Source organism: Pelophylax lessonae (genome assembly GCF_965119305.1).
Source record: "Pelophylax lessonae genome assembly, chromosome: 5".
Taxonomy (NCBI): domain Eukaryota; kingdom Metazoa; phylum Chordata; class Amphibia; order Anura; family Ranidae; genus Pelophylax; species Pelophylax lessonae.
In genome coordinates, this window is record NC_138772.1 from 223,885,224 (window position 1) to 223,906,183 (window position 20,960).

General features: G+C 41.5%; 1 protein-coding gene across 1 annotated transcript in view; it reads right to left on the reverse strand.

The window, feature by feature from the left end:
- The window catches only part of LOC309556013 (ATP-binding cassette sub-family A member 13-like), a gene marked incomplete at its 5' end in the record, with an annotated part of 219,981 nt that overhangs the window by 150,454 nt on the left and 48,567 nt on the right, over positions 1–20,960 (reverse strand). The window contains one exon of the mRNA XM_082258276.1: positions 5,660–5,810. Coding sequence (XP_082114402.1) covers positions 5,660–5,810 — 151 coding nt within the window. The remainder of the gene's footprint in view (positions 1–5,659; positions 5,811–20,960) is intronic.

Below are 20,960 nucleotides of genomic sequence, written 5' to 3' on the forward strand. Positions count from 1 at the left end.
CTGTATAGGCTGCAAAAATTAGCTCACATGGGTTGAACTGACAGCAAAGAACGTAGTATTTGATGGCTAGAGGTACATTAGGCGTTCACAGGATACGCGGTACAACTAAATCTACACGGGTGCCACAGGTTACATGCTTAACGGCCGTCAGAAGGTTCACCCAGTGGGCAGTAAAAGTGATATACAATCAAGGGGGAAAACCCTGCACTAAATATTAACAAGACAAATGATAAAATGGTCCTAAATATTAGCAGCTAAATACTGGACCTATAGAAATCCAAACAAAATGTGTATCAAAATAGTGTAGCGATAATAACAACTAAAATAATAAATATATCACATTGGTCATGAGTGCAGTGATGAAAACAAAACCAAAAACAGAAAGTCCATAGGGGTCATGAATCCCAAAAATGGATAGTAGATGGAAAGTTGTAATCCAAAGATTGAGTCCCAAGATATGGTGAGCAGGAGGAAGACACCCGTGGTAGGTAAATGAGAAATGGCTGCTTACCAGAGGAAGTGGGCCCCCAACTTAATGGACAGGCCACAATGGCTATGGTAAAACCACTCAGAATATACTCTTGCCTCCACACACATAGGGATGTGGACATGGATCAAATGCGCTTGTAACCAATCTCGACATCCAAAGGTACAACACAATGCAGCAGTAAAGCTCATATACAGCTCCGGTATTAAGTGTCAACCTTATAGGAAGGAAGATAAAGGGAGACCATAGCGTAATCCAACATCAACAATCAAAGAGTTTATTTAAAGGTTCCACTTACATCAATGTAGACAAATACAGGCAGACTGCTTTAAAACTGCGGCGTCCCACGGAAGTATAGTGAGCCGGCGTTGAGAGGGGCGTGACAAACGTGGTGTCTGGTACCGCCCGACCGGTTTCGTCAGATGTGACATCGTCTGGGGCGTGGTTACCGGGCACCACCATCACGCCTATAAATCCCCTAGTAGTCCGACACTTCCGCTCTCTCAGCCAATCACTATTAACTGAGGGCGGAAGTGACGCAATAGCACCTCTGTCTGACAGCGAGGCTAGGCTGTTGCAGAGGAATTGAAGGTGGAGCGGGCTGAGCTGGACAGGGTGATGAAGCTTGAGGCTTGTCTCCCTGTGTGTGCAGTGATGTGCTGAGGAGCCGGACAAAGAGCAGCTAGTAGGAGCACAGAAGGGATCTGTTCCAACAGGACTGGCGAGGCAAGCTGCCATGGATTATTAAACTGCTGATGACCTAGCGTTTTGTGGTGAGTACATTACCACAAGGGGGAGTACACCCTGAGTGATCAACACAGAGGATTTATCAGCACTTGATTGGACATTTATGAATTGCTTTTTGCACAATATGCACAAGTCACTAGCACTTTGATGGTCATGTTTGATGATTATTTATTTATTAATTTATTTTTTGTGATCGGTGGTTTAGCAATTTGAGAAATTTGCATATCCCTGGTTCGCACATGTTCACACATGCATTGATATATTTGCACATATTTTGTTATTAATTGATTTTTAAGCAGCGCTGCAACACTGGTTTCACATTTTAAGGGCACATGCACTTTATTTGCAGCTAGCAGCTTATGATATATTTTGCACTCATATTTTGATTTTATCATTTTATATATTTATTCACAGATTGTTTATAACTTTATTTCATAATTTATTTAGACACACCAAAAGCGCGGGTTTTTTTTCGTTATACATATTCAATTTGTGTCATATGTTTCGGCCAAAATGTATTTAGCTACATGTCTTTGACAAAAAAAATTCTCAATGAGTGTATTTTTAACTGCTTTAAGACCGGAATATTTTACCCCATTCCTGACCAGGCCATATTTGCGATTCGGCACAGCGTTAATTTAACGGACAATTGCGTGGTCGTGCGATGCTGTACCCAAACTTAATTTATGTCCTTTTTTCCCTACAAATAGAGCTTTCTTTTGGTGGTATTTGATCACCTGTGCTATTTTTACTTTTTGCGCTATAAACAAAAAAAGAGCGACAATTTTGAAAAAATAACAATATTTTTCAAAATTTTTTATATGAAATTCCCCCCCAAAAAAAGTAAAAATCAAAATTTTTTAACATTTTAGGCCAATTTGTTTTCTGCTACATATTTTTGGTAAAAAAAATTGCAATAAGCATGTTTTGATTGGTTTGCGCAAAAGTTATCGCAGCTACTAACTACGGGAAATTTATGTCATTTTTATTGTTTTTTTTAACTAGTAATGGCGGCGATCTGCAATTTTTTTGCGGGGCTGCGACATTGCGGCGGACATTTTTGATACTTTTGGGGGTACCAGTGACATTACTACAGTAATCAGTGCTATAAATATGCACTGTTACTGTAAAAATGACACTGGCAGGGAAGGGGTTACCTTTATTGGAGAGGGAGGGGTTAATGTATGCCTGGTGCTTACTAACGTGTGTGGGGGGAGGGGACTGTGTGACACAGGCACAGATTGCAGGTTCAGCTATGCTGAATCCTGCAATCTGTCACTGTTTGTCACTTAGGAGATCCGCCCGCTTTGTTTACACAAGCGGGCGATCACCACACTCGATCCTGACGATCGGGGAAGAGCGGCGGTGATCACCGCCGCTCCTCCCCTGGCCCAACTCCTGCTGTGACTGAAAACAGCGGGAGAGAGCCTCCGGTGGCGCGCTCGCGCCGCCCACAAGGGGAGGAGTCCAGCGACGTAGGTCTACATCGCTGGACGATATCGAGTCACTTTGCCGCAGTACGGTCAACATGACCGGTCGGCAAGTGGTTAACAGAGCGATTTGTGTCACTGCAGATGACGATCTCTAACTGCCCCTAAAGCACAGACTGGATACCTGTCCCTATACTGAAGAGAAACTGGACCTATACCGAAATACCAGCCCTGAAAAGGACTTTTGTGGACATTAACAACAGAGCGATTTGTGTGACTGCAGCCAATCTCTAACTGCCCCTAAAGCAACGACTGGATACCTGCCCCTAAACTGAAAAGATACTAGTAGACCTATACCGAAATACCAGCCCTGAAAAGGACGTTTGTGGATCTTCACAGAGCTATTTGTGAAATCAATATACTAGTGTGAAGGCGCCTGGTTCTTGGAGGTAAAACCGTACTATACCTGCTGCCCCTTTAATTGTAAAATTACAATAACTAAACTGGATAAAAGGTAAAAAGGCACTGGTATCCCTGGATGTTATTATTAAATGTAATATACTGGTAGAGTGCTAGTTCTGTTGTCCAAATGTAGCAAAAAAAAGCTAGTATTCTGAGTTCTATTATATATTACAATTTTTTTGCTACATTTGCACAACAGAACTAGCACTCTACCAGTATATTGCATTTAATATTAATATCCAGGGATACCAGCGCCTTTTTACCTTTTATACAGAGCTATTTGTGTCTAGCAGACCTCTCCCTACACTGGCAGAAAGCGGAATGTGAAATGGCCGACAGCTCAGGTCTATTTATAGGGAAGGGGGCATGTCCATGTGATGAAATGTTTCAATTGGCTGTCCCTTTCCAACTGACGGCTTTGTCATGGGTCAAAGTTCTCCCCAATGTAAACTAATATGGCCACCGCGAACGATGCCATGTGTTCGCAAATTTGGTGGGTAGCGAACAAGCAAAATTTGCCGCGAACCGACCGCCGGGCGAACCGCAAGGCCATCTCTATTCACCATGGCCAAGACCAAAGAGTTATCTAAGGATGTCAGGGACATTATTGTAGACCTTCACAAGGCTGGAATGGGCTACAAGACGATCGCTTATCAGTTTGATAAGACAGTCACAACAGTTGGTACGATAATTCGCAAATGAAAGAAACACAAAATAATGGTCAATCTCCCTCGGTTTGGCTCTATGTAAGATCTCACCTTGTGGAGTTTCAATGATCTTGAGAACAGTGAGGAATCAGCCCAGAACTACACAGGAGAATCTTGTCAATGATCTTAAGGCAGCTGGGACCATAATAACCAAGAAAGCAATTGGTAACACACTACCCCATGAAGGACTGAAATCCTGCAGCGCCCCCAAGGTCTCCCTATTTAAGAAAGCATATATACAGACCCGTCTGAAGTTTTCTAAAGAACATCTGAATGATTCAGAAGAGAACTGGGTGAAAGTGTTGTGGGCAGATGAGACCACCATTAAGCTCTTTGGCATCAACTCAACTCAATGCTGCCTATGACCCGAAGAACACCATCCCTACCATCAAACATGGAGCTGGAAACATTAAGCTTTGGTGGTGTTTTTCTGCTAAGGAGACAGGACAACTTCACTCCATCAAGAGGGACGATAGACTGGGCCATTTTCCATCAAATCTTGGATGCGAACCTCCTTCGATCAGCAAGAGCATTGAAAATGGGTTGTGGATGGGTATTCCAACATGACAATGACTCAAAACACACGGACAAGGAAACAAAGAAGTGGTTCAAGAAGAAGCACATATACAGACCCGTCTGAAGTTTTCCAATGAACATCTGAATGATTCAGAGGAGAACTGGGTGAAAGTGTTGTGGGCAGATGAGACCACCATCAAGCTCTTTGGCATCAACTCAACTTGCCATTTTGGAGGAGGAGGAATGCTGCCTATGACCCAAAGAGCACCATTCCTACCATAAAACATGGAGCTGGAAACATTAACCTCTGGAGGTGTTTTTCTGCTAAGGGGACAGGACAACTTCACCCCATCAAGGGGGACGATACACTGGACCAGGTTCTGTCAAATCTTGGGTGAGAACCTCCTTCCCTCAGCCAGAGCATTGAAAATGGCTCAAAGCACATTAGGGCCCTAGGGTGGCCTAGCCAGTCTTCAGACCTTAATCCCATAGAAAATATGTGGAGGGAGCTGAAGGTTCGAGTTAGCAAATGTCAGCCTCAAAACCTTAATGAATTGGAGGGGATCTGCAAAAAGGAGTGGGACAAAATCCCTCCTGAGATGTGGGCAAACCTGGTGGCCAACTACAAGAACTGCCTGACCTCTGTGATTGCCATCAAGGGTTTTGCCACCAAGTTCTAAGTCATGTTTTATAAAGGGGTCACATGCTTATTTCACTCATTAAAATGCAAATCAATTTATAACTTAGTTTTTCTAGATTTTTTTGCTGTTATTCTGTCTCTCACTATTAAAATAAACCTACCATTAAAATTATAGACTGATCTTTTCTATGCCAGTGGGCAATTGTACAAAACCAGCAGATTATCAAACACTTTTTTCCTCGCTGTAAATGGCACTGATTGAATCACCACCAGTGAATTTTCAGTGAAAGGCACATTTACTATATTATACTATATTTACTATATTATAAATATGCCTTCTTGTGTCTTTCGATGCTCATTCACAGAATCAACATCTAAAAGATCAAATGTGCTCTAAAAAGTCAACAAAAACCTGTAGATGGACAATCTCTTCTTTTTTAACCACTTGAGTCCCAGTTGTCACTTTAAAACTGCATAGGAACAGGCAGTGGCTGTTTGTCCCAGAGAAGTTTTATTTCTGAGCTTAGGGTACAGTACTAAACAAAAAAGATGTACATTTATTTATTTATTTTGAAAAGGTAAACTCATCCTTTAAAGGGATTCTAATACCAAGTTACATATACAGAAAATATACATGAAAATCTATTAGAGCAATAGAATGAATGTTTACCTTATGTATATCCTTTTTTGAAATCCCATGAAGTTTACAATAATAATAAAGATGCTCCCGGCCTGTCAGAAAGTTATTTAAAGCATCATTCTGTGGGCAATATCCAATTAGGATATCTTCGTTGTTTGCAGATTTTATGCTCACTTCCTTTCTATAAATAAGATAAAAATATATTACTGCATTATCATTCAGGATCTAAATATGTCCAGTTAATCTGCATGTATAAAAGGTCATAACTAACACAATTTAGATGTGGAAATTTTGAACATAAAATGAGAAACCTACAAGTATAAAGTCTTAGCTGAAACTACTACTATGTTTTATTCCTTGTTCTATTCTCTCAGTGACAATATTTTTATATATACATTATCTTATATAAGTGAGTACACCCCTCACATTTTTGTAAATATTTTATTATATCTTTTCATGTGACAACACTGAAGAAATTACATTTTGCTACAATGTAAAGTAGTGAGTTTACAGCTTGTATAACAGGGTAAATTTCCTGTCCCCTCAAAATAACTCAACACATAATGTCTAAACCGCTGGCAACAAAAATGAGTACACCCCTAAATGCAAATTGGGCCCAAGGTGTCAATATTTTGTGTGGCCATTATTTATTTCCAGCACTGCCTTTACCCTCTTGAGTATGGAGTTCACCAGAGCTTCACAGGTTGTCACTGGGGTCCTCTTCCACTCCGCTATGATGACATCACGGAGCTGCTGGATGTTAGAGACCTTGCGCTCCTCCACCTTCCGTTTGAGGATGCCCCCCAGATGCTCAATAGGGTTTAGGTCGGGAGACATGCTTGGCCAGTCCATCACCGTTAACCTCAGAAAGGAGGGGATTATGTTCTGCTTCAGTATGTCACAGTACATGTTGGCAATCATGGTTCCCTCAATGAACTGTGGCTCTCTAGTGCCGGCAGCACTTATGCAGCCCCAGACCATGACACTCCCACTCCATGCTTGATTGTAGGCAAGAAACACTTGTCTTTGTACTCCTCACCTGGTTGCTACCACACATGCTTGACACCATCTGAACCAAAGAAGCTTTTTTTGGTCTCATCAGACCACAGGACATGGTTGCAGTAATCCATGTCCATAGTCTGCTTGTCTTCAGCAAACTGTTTGCAGGCTTTCTTGTACATCATCTTTAGAAGAGGCTTCTTTTGGGGACAACAGCCATGCAGACCAATTTGATGCAGTGTGTGGCATATGGTCTGAGCACTGACAGGCTGACCCCCCCACCCCTTTAACCTCTGCAGCAATTTTGGCAGATTTCCCAAAGACAACCTCTGGATATGATGCGGAGCCTGTTTTGAGTGGAACCTGTCCTGGTAAACTGCTGTATGGTGTTGGCCACCATGCTGCAGCTCAGTTTCAGGTTCTTGGCAATCGTCTTATAGCCTAGGCCATCTTTATGTAGAGCAACAATTATTTTTTTCAGATCCTCAGAGAGTTCTTTGCCATGAGGTGCCATGTTGAACTTCCAATGACCAGTATGAGAGAGTGAGAGCGATATCACCAAATCTAAAATACCTCCTCCCCATTCACACCTGAGACCTTGTGACACTAATGAGTCACATGACACCGGGGAGGGAAAATGGCTAATTGGGCCCAATTTGTACATTTTCACTTAGGGGTGTACTCACTTTTGTTGCCAGCATGTTAGGCATTAATAGCTGTGTGTTGAGTTATTTTGAGGGACAGCAAAGTTACACTGATATATAAGCTGTATACTCACTACTTTACATTGTAGCAAAGTGTAATTTCTTCAGTGTTGTAAAATAAAAAGGTATAATAAAATATTTACAAAAAAGTGAGGGGTGTACTCACTTTTGTGATATACTGTATATATAGATATATGCATATATCACAGTTGTAGGCTTATACTGATAACAAATATAGTATTGCAGAAAAATATTTTCTGCAAAATAACTGCATACAATTGCAAAAAAGTTGCCCAAATTAAACATTTTAAATCTGATTTCAGACTTAGACAATAATGCATACAATACAAACTTCAAAAGTATAATTTTTAAAAGGGAATTCTAGTATTCTGAAAACAAATATTTTAAACATCCTTTAGTCATCCATAGGCTAAAATTCACACTATAGTGTTTTGTGAATTTGCAAAAACGCATGTTGGGCTTGCAGCGCCATTGATTGTTAATGTCATCCCAAAAGTGGCAAAACAGATGCAAAAATGTGCAACAAAGTGCACAGAGAAAAATGCAATGCTCAGTGCACAAAACTAAGGCCATGCTCATTGTTGCATAAACTCTGTCAAGCTCAGGAGGAGACAAAAGAGAAAGGGGAAGCATAAAACATGTTATGAAAACATTTGTTCTCCAACCCGAACAGGTAAAGTTAGAAAACATGTACTTGGACTGCTGCACCTCACAAAGTTCAGGATAGTGAGAAACCTACACTCCTGATACTTCTAGTCCAGGACATCTGCTTTTCGGTAAATAACAGTCTAATATACAGTTTTCTGAAAACACACACTACTTTCTCTAGCAGGCCAATAGATAGCTATATCGGTTAGTTCCATGTACAAGGTTAATGTAGACACATACAATATATGATAACAAAATCACTTTGTCTCTTTGAATTTGTGTGTACTTTTAGGCAATCGGAGAATCACCTTATTTTTTGTATATTTAATAATCCCGTAAGGTAGACAGTTCATTTTTTACAAAAATTAAAAAGGTAAGAAAAGATATATTGTAGATTCAAGCTGTGTAGTTGTCTATCAGTTGTCTAAGTAGTTGTCTACAATTAGAGCCAGTTCACACTACCACTACCAGAAAGTCGCCCCGTGACTTGAAGAGACTTGTTTAGAGACTTGGAAGAGACTTGGAAGAGACTTGGAAGAGACTTGTGCACTACTTTGAAGAGACAGGTGACTTTGTCTGTGGGGAATGCCTGGCTAATCTCTTTCTTCTTCCTGGAAAGTCTGATAACAAGTCGTGTCAATTAAGATAAGGAGGCGACTCCCATTGAAGTATATGGGACAATCTGATCACAGGTCGCCTCAAAGTAGTACAGGACCCTTTTCTGAAGTCGGAGCGACTTCAGTAGTGCCAATTAAGACGGCACTGATTGATTAACATTGCTTTTGTTATGTCAAGCGATTTGTGTGATTTTGTGTCTGGGGGGTCTAAAAGGTGTACCTGTGAAGTTTCAGCTCTATAGCATGTCCAAAACCAGAAAAAAAGATCATATAGGTGTTAAAGGAGGGTCCCACATCCCTGTTCTACTGAAAAATTATCTTTTTTTTTTTCATGGTTCTGGACATGCTACAGAGCTGAAACTTCACATGTACACTTTTTAGACCCCCCAGATACTAAATCCAAATCTCTCTTTTTTTTTTTTTTTTCAATAATTGGCTTTTTTATCAAAAATGACAATTTTTAAGAACTTTTTTTGTGTGATTAATAGTTAATGGGGCATGACCCAGAACCCTAGGCACTTTTTAGGGACATTTATTGGGTTTTAGGGCTTAAAAATGGTGTTTTTTGATTACCGAAGTTCGGGTCCCATTGATTTTAATGGGGTTCTGAAATCCGAACCGAACTTTTGGGAAATTCGGGTGTTCTGGTCGAACCGAACTTTTCAAAAGTTCGATCATCCCTAATATTCAGGAGAAGAATACCACTGATTGCCACCAGTGTAACAGACCCCCAATACTTCAACCAAGTATTTCCGTCTTAGGTCTCTCGAATCCCACGTGATGCAGTGACTATGGCCCCCAATTCCTCCCAAACATTAGCCTAAGCTCGATGAAGGGTAAAACAAAGACTCTTTATTCAATAACTCACTTCCAATATATACAGTCTTCAGTGCTTGATTACATCATATGCAAATGTATTGTATGCAGAACATAATTAACATACCTGGCCATCTGCACAGAAACAATAGGTGAATGACACTGCAGGCTCAGACAGGATTAGCATTATCGTAATTGACTCAACAAACAACAAGCCCAAAACATAGCCGAATACGCATTCCTAGAAGTGTGAACACACACCACCTCTAAACAGATGAAAGCAGAAGACATAGGCTCGCAGACTGCCCGTCTCCGTTTTCAACACACCTTATTATAAGTGTCAATACACATCCCCACAGTAGACAATAGCTGAGTCTTATGTCATTAGCATCTGTTTTGTCTCTCATTTTGTGAAGTCCTTTGTTGTAATAGGCAGCTTAGGCCCAGAGTTTGTGTCTCTTGGGGTGACATGGACTTGAATTCAAAGTAACAGTACTCCAAGGGTCCCCCAGCATACACCCCCCACACAGAGCCGTGCTCCCCTACAAGCCAGGGCCCGTAGACCGTGGGAAGGAGGCTGGCTTCCACACTCCTCCAGTAGCCCGTGGCGAATGTCCCAGCAAATGGGTGTTCCTCACAGTATTTTACTAATAGCAATTTGGAATAGTTTTTTAAACTATAGTCCGGCCCTCCAATGGTCTGAGGGACAGTGAACTGGCCCCCTGTTTAAAAAGTTTGAGGACCCCTGCTCTAAAGAGTTTGTGAACATTGTTCCTTATATCCTACATCATGAGCTTCAAAATATTCTCATTTAATGTTTGGGGGCTAAACAGCCCATCTAAAATAAGTAGGCTTTGGAAGTAGACACAACTTTTACAATGTGACCTACTATGTCTCCAAAAAAAAACAAAAAATCTACTTTTCTTGACAAAAACCACAGACATTCCAACACCCACGTTTTTCAATAATGTTTTGCAGCCATGCTCCCAAGAAAAAGCGAGGTGTCGCTATCATCATTATAGACACTGTGTCTTTTAAAACCATTCACACTGAAATTGACACGCTAGGTAGATATATTATACTTGTATGTAAAGTGAACAACATAGTATATACTATAGTAAATGTGTACTTACCTAATGTAAAACAAATATCTTTCTTGAAAAAAGTGTGGAAACTGGTACATGGAGTGTGACAACGGTATACTATACAACAGACAACTAGATGTGTCAGATGTATCCCGCAACGGTCATGGTAGGGCTACCCTCTCGCACTTTATGTCCTCAGAGAACTTACATGATGTGTGGCGTGCCAACACTCGACTGAGAGAAACTACTCTTACTTCTTGAATGTGCACTGGGCATACTTGAGAATTGATCTCTTTTTGGTCAATAAATTTCTCCTGCAAAATTATTCTCTTGCAGCTTAATGACTTACTATCCCAGATTAGGAAACTGGAATCAACAAACAAAAAAAATCCAGACTTCAGTGGTTAGTTCTCAACTAGACTGAGTTTGACACAAACTTAGATTATTACTTATCTCCCTACACAACAATAACTTTTGAAAATGGAAGGCTCAGTTCTATTGCCACGGCAATAAAGCTGGCAAACTTTTAGCTAACCAAGTGAAGGAAAAAAAAACACATTTCATTCACCACCCAACCACCGGGGCCAAATTGCTAAACCCAAAGGAAATTGCTAATGCATTTTGTGACTACTATAGTAGTTTATACAATTTAAAAGACAATGTAGCAGTTCCACAACCAACCCCCGATTATCCTAGATTTTATCTCCATCCACAAACAAGATAAGGAACAATTAAAGTCCCTTAATGAACATATGAATTGAAAATCCAGAAGACAATCTTGTCTCTCCCAAACAACAAGTCTCCAGGCCCTGATGGGTTTTTTTCTGAATTTTGCCACACATATCACATCATACTGGGCCCTCATTTGTTAAAAATCTACAGGGTTGCTGCTTTCAAAGCTTAATTTCCTCCAAAAATGCTAACCGCCACAATTGCGACCCTTCCCAAACCTGGTAAAACACCTGAGTCTCCCTGCAAAACTTCAGACCCATCTCGTTACTAAATGTCATCTTAAAGATATATGCCAGAATCATTGCTTATAGATTGGCTTGGTTTTTGCCTGCTTTGGTAAAACAAGGCTATTCAGTTTCTGCTTTCATTTTTACTCTCTTAATTGAGCCACTACCTGAAACAATACGATCCCATCCGGACATAAGTGGTATTGCCTCCTCACATCATTCTCACTCAATATCACTTTTCGCAGGTGATGTGATCCTTTACCTTTCAAAACCAAGCAATAGCTATAAATGAAGACATTAAGCAACAATTGATTTCATGATTTCCATGCCCATGGTCCAGTAAAATTAATACAATATTTAGGTGTATATCTATCTACCACAAGTTCTAACTTATACAAAACAAATTTTCTACCCCTCATCTCATCCATACAGAGTGAACTGAATCGACTAAAACCCTTCTACCTATCCTGGTCAGGGAGGTTAGCACCATATAAAATGCTCATCTTATTTAACCGCTTGCCGACTGCCCGCTGCATATATACTGTGGAAGGCTGGCTCTCTGTACCTGTATGGCGGTTTTATTTTTTGCGATATAAACAAAAAAATAGCAACAATTTTGAAAAAATAACAATATTTTTCACATTTTTTATATGAAATTCGCAAAAAAAAAATGTAAAAATCTAAATATTTTAACAATATTTAGGCAAATTTGTTTTCTAATACATATTTTTGTTAAAAAAAATTGCAGTAAGTGTATTTTGATTGGTTTGCGCAAAAGTTATTGCATTTACTAACTATGGGAAAGATTTATGTCATTTTTATTGTTTTTAGTAGTAATGGCGGCAATCTGTGATTTTTTTTGCGGGACTGGGACATTGCGTCAGACAGATTGGACCCCTAACTGACATTTTAGACACTTTTGGGGTTACCAGTGACATTACTACAGTAATCAGTGCTAACAATATGCACTGTTACTGTAAAAATGACACTGGCAAGGAAGGGGTTAACTGTACTGGTGATCAAGGGGTTAAATGTGTCCCTAGGGGCGTGGTTCTAACTGTCAGGGGGCATGGCTTGTGAAGTAATCACAGAGACATGCAATCCTATATAGCAGGATCACATAGCCTCTGTGATCACTTCAGGGAGAATGGCAGATGGTTGTGTTTACATCAGCCGTCTGTCTTTCTCCCTCAGCTGCGGGAGATCGCGAGTGGCCGGCAGTCACACGGGTTGGCTCCCCGGCTAATGAGCAGGGACGGAAGCGCCACCGGCAGCGAGGGCTCACCCCCTAGAGTCTCTTGAGCGAGCGACGTAGTACTATGTCACTTTGCCCAGGAGCGGCTGCCTGCCACAGTAAAACTGCAGCGGGCGGTCGTTAAGTGGTTAAAAGAATTTATTGGAATAAAAGTAATAACATTACAAAAATAATGTTACACATACTGTATGTAATTTACAACATGGATGTAAACAGTACAAATGCTTGAAAAGAAAGGAAGGACACCATTGGTTAAATTCTTTCAGTCACAGAGACGTAGTCCAACAGTCAAGCAATAGGCTTCATCATATATTGAATACACGTCCATTATGATATCAAATATTACCCTGTCCCTATATGGATGACCATGTTATAGTAGATTTGGTCTCCAGTCTCTCATAGGCTGCCACACAAGAGAGTAGTAGAGGCAACGAGGGCACAGCTAAGCAATTGAGAAAAGAACCTTACAATATGAAAATGGAAATAAACAGCCATATCCTACACATGCAGAATTTAATAGAGGTAGTTCCCCAGACCCTCCAGGCACCACCCCATCTCTGATGTGATGTGGAGTAGGCAGGGTCTGTCCACCCCCCATGCACCCCCTCTGGGATCAAACTGTGCCGGGAGGTAGACAACCCCGTCCACTCAAAGAGCTATACAATTAGAGGTTTTAGCAGTTGTGTGCCTTTGTTCGCCATAAATTCCAAGATGATTCAAATTTAGTGACCGCACCATCTCTTTACCCTGGAATTTGTTCTCAGTCTTGGATTTCATTTACCAATGCTTTAACCTCTCCAATATTAGGTACAGTAGTGGGTTTCCAATGCCTCATGATTATGGTCCTCACAGCCATTATTATGTGCATTGATATTGGGCGTATTTGGGTGGGAAGATTAGAAAAGTTTATGCTCAAGATAGCTTGTACTATGTTAGGTTTACATCTCAACACTTAACCCTTTGTTCACCGCTAGGTTAACTCCGTCCCTGCCAGTGTCATTATTACAGTAACAGTGCATATTGTTAGCATTGACATTACTGTAGTAATGTCAAAGGTCCCCCCAAAAGTGTCAAAAATGTCAGTTAGGGGCTTGATCTGTCCGCCACAATGTCGCAGTCCCACTAAAAATCACAGATCGCCACCATTACTAGTAAAAAAAAAAAAAAAAAAAAATGAAAATTACATAAATCTTTCTCCTAGTTTGTAGATGTGATAACTTTTGCACAAACCAATTTAAAATATGCTTATTGGGATTTTTTTTTACAAAAGATATGTAGCAGGATACAAATTGGCCTAAAAGGATGAAAAAATTATATTTTTTATTTATATTTTTTTTTTTTTTTGGTAAAGTAAATTATATATATTTTTTTTCCAGAATTGACGCTTTTTTTTTGTTTATAGCGCAAAAAATAAAAATTGCACAGGTGATCTAATACCACCAAAAGAAAGCTCTGTTTGTGGGAAAAAAAAAATTTGTTTTAGGTACAGCGTTGCACGACCGCGCAATTGTCCATTAAAATAACGCAGTGCAGAATCTCAAAAATTAGCCTGGTCATTAAGGGGGCAAATCCTTCTGGTGCAGAAGTGGTTAAAATGTTATACTACTTTAGAGCACTACCAATCTCAATACCAGCCTCATTCTTTAACCACTTCAGCTCTGGAGGGTTTTACCCTCTTCCTGACAAGGTCATTTTTTGCCATACAGTACTGCATCATTTTAACTGACAATTGCGTGAAGCTGTACCCCAAAAAAACGTATGTCTGTTTTTTCCCCACAAATAGAACTTTCTTTTGGTGGTATATTGATTGGTTTACGCAAAAGTTAAAGTGTCTACAAACTATGGGATATATTTATTTACTTTTATTTATTTTTTATTGTTTTAATTAGTAATGGTGGTGATCAGCAATTTTTATCAGGACTGCGACATTGCAGCGGACAAATCTGACACTTAGCCCCGGTTCACACTACTGCGTGTGCCGGGTTCGCATGTCATGTCGGAGCGCACTGCTCCGACATGACATGCGATCAGCTGTGCGGTGCGAGTTTAGCCATACAGTTTGTATGGCTAAATTCGCACCGCACCCGCAGCAAAGACGCACAGGAGGCATTTTTGCTGCCGCATCAGGATCGGATCGCACAGCGGTTCACACTTGTGCGATCCGATCCTGTGCGAACTGCACGATCGCACTGCGATATGCGATCAAACTGGGGGTGTCGTTAAGATTACATTGACACCCCCAGCGTATCGCATATGGCAGTGTGAACTGCCGGGGGTGCGTGTGCGATGCGGGAACAGGCTGCGAATTCGCAGCCTTCCCGCATCGCAATAGTGTGAACCGAGCCTAAGTGACACTTTTTGGGGACCAGTGACGCCAATACAGTGATCAGTGCTAAACAAAAGAAAATGCGCTGTTACTATATAAATGTCACTGGCAGGGAAGGGGTTAACACTAGGGGCGATTAAGGGGTTATGTGTGCCCCCAGGGAATGCTTTCTAACTGTGGGGGGATTGGATGCACTAGAGGAAAAGAGAGATCTGTGTTTCAGCTTAGCTGAAATTTAAGATCTCACTTTACTCCCTGACAGGACAGCCGTCTGCCTTGTTTACATAGGCAGACTGCCGTTCTGCCTTTCCTGCGAACGATTGGTGGGTCCCAGCGGCCATCGCGGCCACCGGACTCATTGATTGGCTCCCAATGTGTCCAAAATCATGTAGATGTATGTGATTTTGCGGTGGGCGGTCCTGAACTGGTTAAAACGATACAAATGCAACCCTGTAGGTTTCTATGGGCTGACAAAAAACCGAGATGCTCCCAATCTACTTTACTAAAACACAAAAAAGAGGGTGAAATGGGGCTACCTATATTACGGGATTACTTTAGAACAAGCATTCTAGATCAAAATAAATTCTGGTTCCACTCCTCTTCTCTGACACATTAGACATCAATAGAAAAGGACTGGGTGCACCCTAACTCTTTAAGCTCCACACTGCTAGCTGGTTCCTTCTCAAACACACACAATAAGTTCACACATCCAAATATTAAACTAGTGATAAACACATGGAAGCTATTCTGCTCCTCTAATATATCAACAGCAGAATTGAGGGACATTCCTACTTCTTCATCCATCAAAGTTCACATAGCAGACCTCTCATTAACCACTTGGAAACAAAAAGGGATTTAAATATTTACCGATCTTTAGTGTTGAGCGAACACGGACTGTATTATTCGTGTTCGTACCGAATAATTGGATTTTTTGTACCCGAACACGGACACGGACACTTTACTGTATGTTCGGGTAAAAATCCGTGTTCGGTCGTTTTATTTCCGGGTTTTGCATGCTTTGGCGCTCTTTTCATGGCGGGCTTTCAACAGCCAATCAACAATCGTTTAACTGGTGTGCCTTAAGCCATCCCAGCCATGCCTGCAAATGTCTCAGTAGCTGTGATTGGCCGTCTGAAGCATGTGACCAAGTCTTTATAAGTTCGAGGCAGCCGCAGCGGCGTCATTATGCTGCTTAGATTCAGGGACAGAGCACACATCAACGTGCTGGCTGCTGATTAGGGAAAGATAGGCAGGAAAAAACCATTTGTGTCCGGATAGAATTGAGGGACAGGTCGGAGTGTTTAGGCAGGGCGAGTTGTAGGCATTTTAGGGATAGAGTCTGCTGAATTATATAGGGTCAGTGTCTTCTACAAACTACAATCGATATTGCTGTGTGGGGGGTGGGGTGAATCTGCACTCAATCCTGATCTACGATCTCTTCTCAATCCTGTTAGGGACAGAGTCTGCTGAATTTTAGGGAAACTGTGTTCTACAAACTACAATCGATATTGCTGTGTGGCGGGGTGGGGTGAATCTGCACTCAATCCTGATCTACGATCTCTTCTCAATCCTGTTAGGGACAGAGTCTGCTGAATTTTAGGGAAACTGTGTTCTACAAACTACAATCGATATTGCTGTGTGGGGGGTGGGGTGAATCTGCACTCAATCCTGATCTATGATCTCTTCTCAATCCTGTTAGGGACAGAGTCTGCTGAATTTTAGGGAAACTGTGTTCTACAAACTACAATCGATATTGCTGTGTGGTGTGGGATTGGAGATAGGCAGGTGTCAGTGATCCACATCCATTTTTCTGTGTGTGAGCTGCAGTGAACACAATCTTTTTGGGCTGCAGTGAACACAATCTTTTTGGGCTGCAGTGAACACAATCTTTTTGGGCTGCAGTGAACACAATCTTTTTGGGGTGCAGTGAACAAAATCTTTTTGGGGTGCAGTGAACACAATCCTTTTTGGTGTGCAGTGAACACAATCTTTGTGGGGTGCAGTGAACAAAATCCTTTGTGGGGTGCAGTGAACACAATCTTTTTGGGGTGCAGTGAACAAAATCCTTTTTGGGGTGCAGTGAACAACATCCTTTTTGGGGTGCAGTGAACACAATCTTTTTGGGGTGCAGTGAACAAAATCCTTTGTGGGGTGCAGTGAACACAATCTTTTTGGGGTGCAGTGAACACAATCTTTTTGGGGTGGAGTGAACAACATCCTTTTTGGGGTGCAGTGAACAAAATCCTTTTTGGGGTGCAGTGAACAAAATCATTTTTGGGGTGCAGTGAACACAATCTTTTTGGGGTGCAGTGAACACAATCTTTGTGGGGTGCAGTGAACACAATCTTTTTGGGGTGGAGTGAACAACATCCTTTTTGGGGTGCAGTGAACAACATCCTTTTTGGGGTGCAGTGAACACAATCTTTTTGGGGTGCAGTGAACACAATCTTTGTGGGGTACAGTGAACAGAATCTTTGTGGGGTGCAGTGAACACAATCTTTGGGGGGTACAGTGAACACAATCTTTGTGAGGTGCAGTGAACACAATCTTTGTGGGGTGCAGTGAACACAATCATTGTGGGGTGCAGTGAACTCAATCTTTGTGGGGTACAGTGAACACAATCTCATACTGAAGGTTTGAGGGTGCTGCCTGTTCCATACTCCCCCTACTCCTCATCTAGCCTTTTAGGGGTACAAACAATAGTAATTGGGGCCTAGTGTGGTTGTGTACGTGTGATATACATACACTTTTTTGGGATCATATTTTCTATTCCGCTATTTAATCAAAAACCTTTGGGGATCAGTTAAATTGGGGGATAGTCTGTGTTGGTACGTGTGAGAGAGATCCACCTTTCCAAGTTGTTGGGGTTCATCTCATACTTCTGAAGGTTTGAGGGTGCTGCCTGTTCCATACTCCCCTCTACTCCTAGCCTTTTAGGGGTACAAACAATAGTAATTGGGGCCTAGTGTGGTTGTGTACGTGTGATATACATACACTTTTTTGGGATCATATTTTCTATTCCGCTATTTAATCAAAAACCTCTGGGGATCAGTTAAATTGGGGGATAGTCTGTGTTGGTACGTGTGAGAGAGATCCACCTTTCCAAGTTGTTGGGGTTCATCTCATACTTCTGAAGGTTTGAGGGTGCTGCCTGTTCCATACTCCCCCTACTCCTAGCCTTTTAGGGGTACAAACAATAGTAATTGGGGCCTAGTGTGGTTGTGTACGTGTGATATACATACACTTTTTTGGGATCATATTTTCTATTCCGCTATTTAATCAAAAACCTCTGGGGATCAGTTAAATTGGGGGATAGTCTGTGTTGGTACGTGTGAGAGAGATCCACCTTTCCAAGTTGTTGGGGTTCATCTCATACTTCTGAAGGTTTGAGGGTGCTGCCTGTTCCATACTCCCCCTACTCCTAGCCTTTTAGGGGTACAAACAATAGTAATTGGGGCCTAGTGTGGTTGTGTACGTGTGATATACATACACTTTTTTGGGATCATATTTTCTATTCCGCTATTTAATCAAAAACCTCTGGGGATCAGTTAAATTGGGGGATAGTCTGTGTTGGTACGTGTGAGAGAGATCCACCTTTCCAAGTTGTTGGGGTTCATCTCATACTTCTGAAGGTTTGAGGGTGCTGCCTGTTCCATACTCCCCCTACTCCTAGCCTTTTAGGGGTACAAACAATAGTAATTGGGGCCTAGTGTGGTTGTGTACGTGTGATATACATACACTTTTTTGGGATCATATTTTCTATTCCGCTATTTAATCAAAAACCTCTGGGGATCAGTTAAATTGGGGGATAGTCTGTGTTGGTACGTGTGAGAGAGATCCACCTTTCCAAGTTGTTGGGGTTCATCTCATACTTCTGAAGGTTTGAGGGTGCTGCCTGTTCCATACTCCCCCTACTCCTCATCTAGCCTTTTAGGGGTACAAACAATAGTAATTGGGGCCTAGTGTGGTTGTGTACGTGTGATATACATACACTTTTTTGGGATCATATTTTCTATTCCGCTATTTAATCAAAAACCTCTGGGGATCAGTTAAATTGGGGGATAGTCTGTGTTGGTACGTGTGAGAGAGATCCACCTTTCCAAGTTGTTGGGGTTCATCTCATACTTCTGAAGGTTTGAGGGTGCTGCCTGTTCCATACTCCCCCTACTCCTAGCCTTTTAGGGGTACAAACAATAGTAATTGGGGCCTAGTGTGGTTGTGTACGTGTGATATACATACACTTTTTTGGGATCATATTTTCTATTCCGCTATTTAATCAAAAACCTCTGGGGATCAGTTAAATTGGGGGATAGTCTGTGTTGGTACGTGTGAGAGAGATCCACCTTTCCAAGTTGTTGGGGTTCATCTCATACTTCTGAAGGTTTGAGGGTGCTGCCTGTTCCATACTCCCCCTACTCCTAGCCTTTTAGGGGTACAAACAATAGTAATTGGGGCCTAGTGTGGTTGTGTACGTGTGATATACATACACTTTTTTGGGATCATATTTTCTATTCCGCTATTTAATCAAAAACCTTTGGGGATCAGTTAAATTGGGGGATAGTCTGTGTTGGTACGTGTGAGAGAGATCCACCTTTCCAAGTTGTTGGGGTTCATCTCATACTTCTGAAGGTTTGAGGGTGCTGCCTGTTCCATACTCCCCCTACTCCTAGCCTTTTAGGGGTACAAACAATAGTAATTGGGGCCTAGTGTGGTTGTGTACGTGTGATATACATACACTTTTTTGGGATCATATTTTCTATTCCGCTATTTAATCAAAAACCTCTGGGGATCAGTTAAATTGGGGGATAGTCTGTGTTGGTACGTGTGAGAGAGATCCACCTTTCCAAGTTGTTGGGGTTCATCTCATACTTCTGAAGGTTTGAGGGTGCTGCCTGTTCCATACTCCCCCCTACTCCTAGCCTTTTAGGGGTACAAACAATAGTAATTGGGGCCTAGTGTGGTTGTGTACGTGTGATATACATACACTTTTTTGGGATCATATTTTCTATTCCGCTATTTAATCAAAAACCTCTGGGGATCAGTTAAATTGGGGGATAGTCTGTGTTGGTACGTGTGAGAGAGATCCACCTTTCCAAGTTGTTGGGGTTCATCTCATACTTCTGAAGGTTTGAGGGTGCTGCCTGTTCCATACTCCCCCTACTCCTAGCCTTTTAGGGGTACAAACAATAGTAATTGGGGCCTAGTGTGGTTGTGTACGTGTGATATACATACACTTTTTTGGGATCATATTTTCTATTCCGCTATTTAATCAAAAACCTTTGGGGATCAGTTAAATTGGGGGATAGTCTGTGTTGGTACGTGTGAGAGAGATCCACCTTTCCAAGTTGTTGGGGTTCATCTCATACTTCTGAAGGTTTGAGGGTGCTGCCTGTTCCATACTCCCCCTACTCCTAGCCTTTTAGGGGTACAAACAATAGTAATTGGGGCCTAGTGTGGTTGTGTACGTGTGATATACATACACTTTTTTGGGATCATATTTTCTATTCCGCTATTTAATCAAAAACCTCTGGGGATCAGTTAAATTGGGGGATAGTCTGTGTTGGTACGTGTGAGAGAGATCCACCTTTCCAAGTTGTTGGGGTTCATCTCATACTTCTGAAGGTTTGAGGGTGCTGCCTGTTCCATACTCCCCCTACTCCTCATCTAGCCTTTTAGGGGTACAAACAATAGTAATTGGGGCCTAGTGTGGTTGTGTACGTGTGATATACATACACTTTTTTTGGATCATATTTTCTATTCCGCTATTCAATAAAAACCTTTCTAGGGCAAGATCTTAAATTACAGAAATATGAGGAGACCGTCAAATAAGGGCCGTGGCCTGGGTCGTGGTGCTGCTGGTAGAGCTCCTGTTGCAAGGAGAGGACATGGTCGATCTGTGCC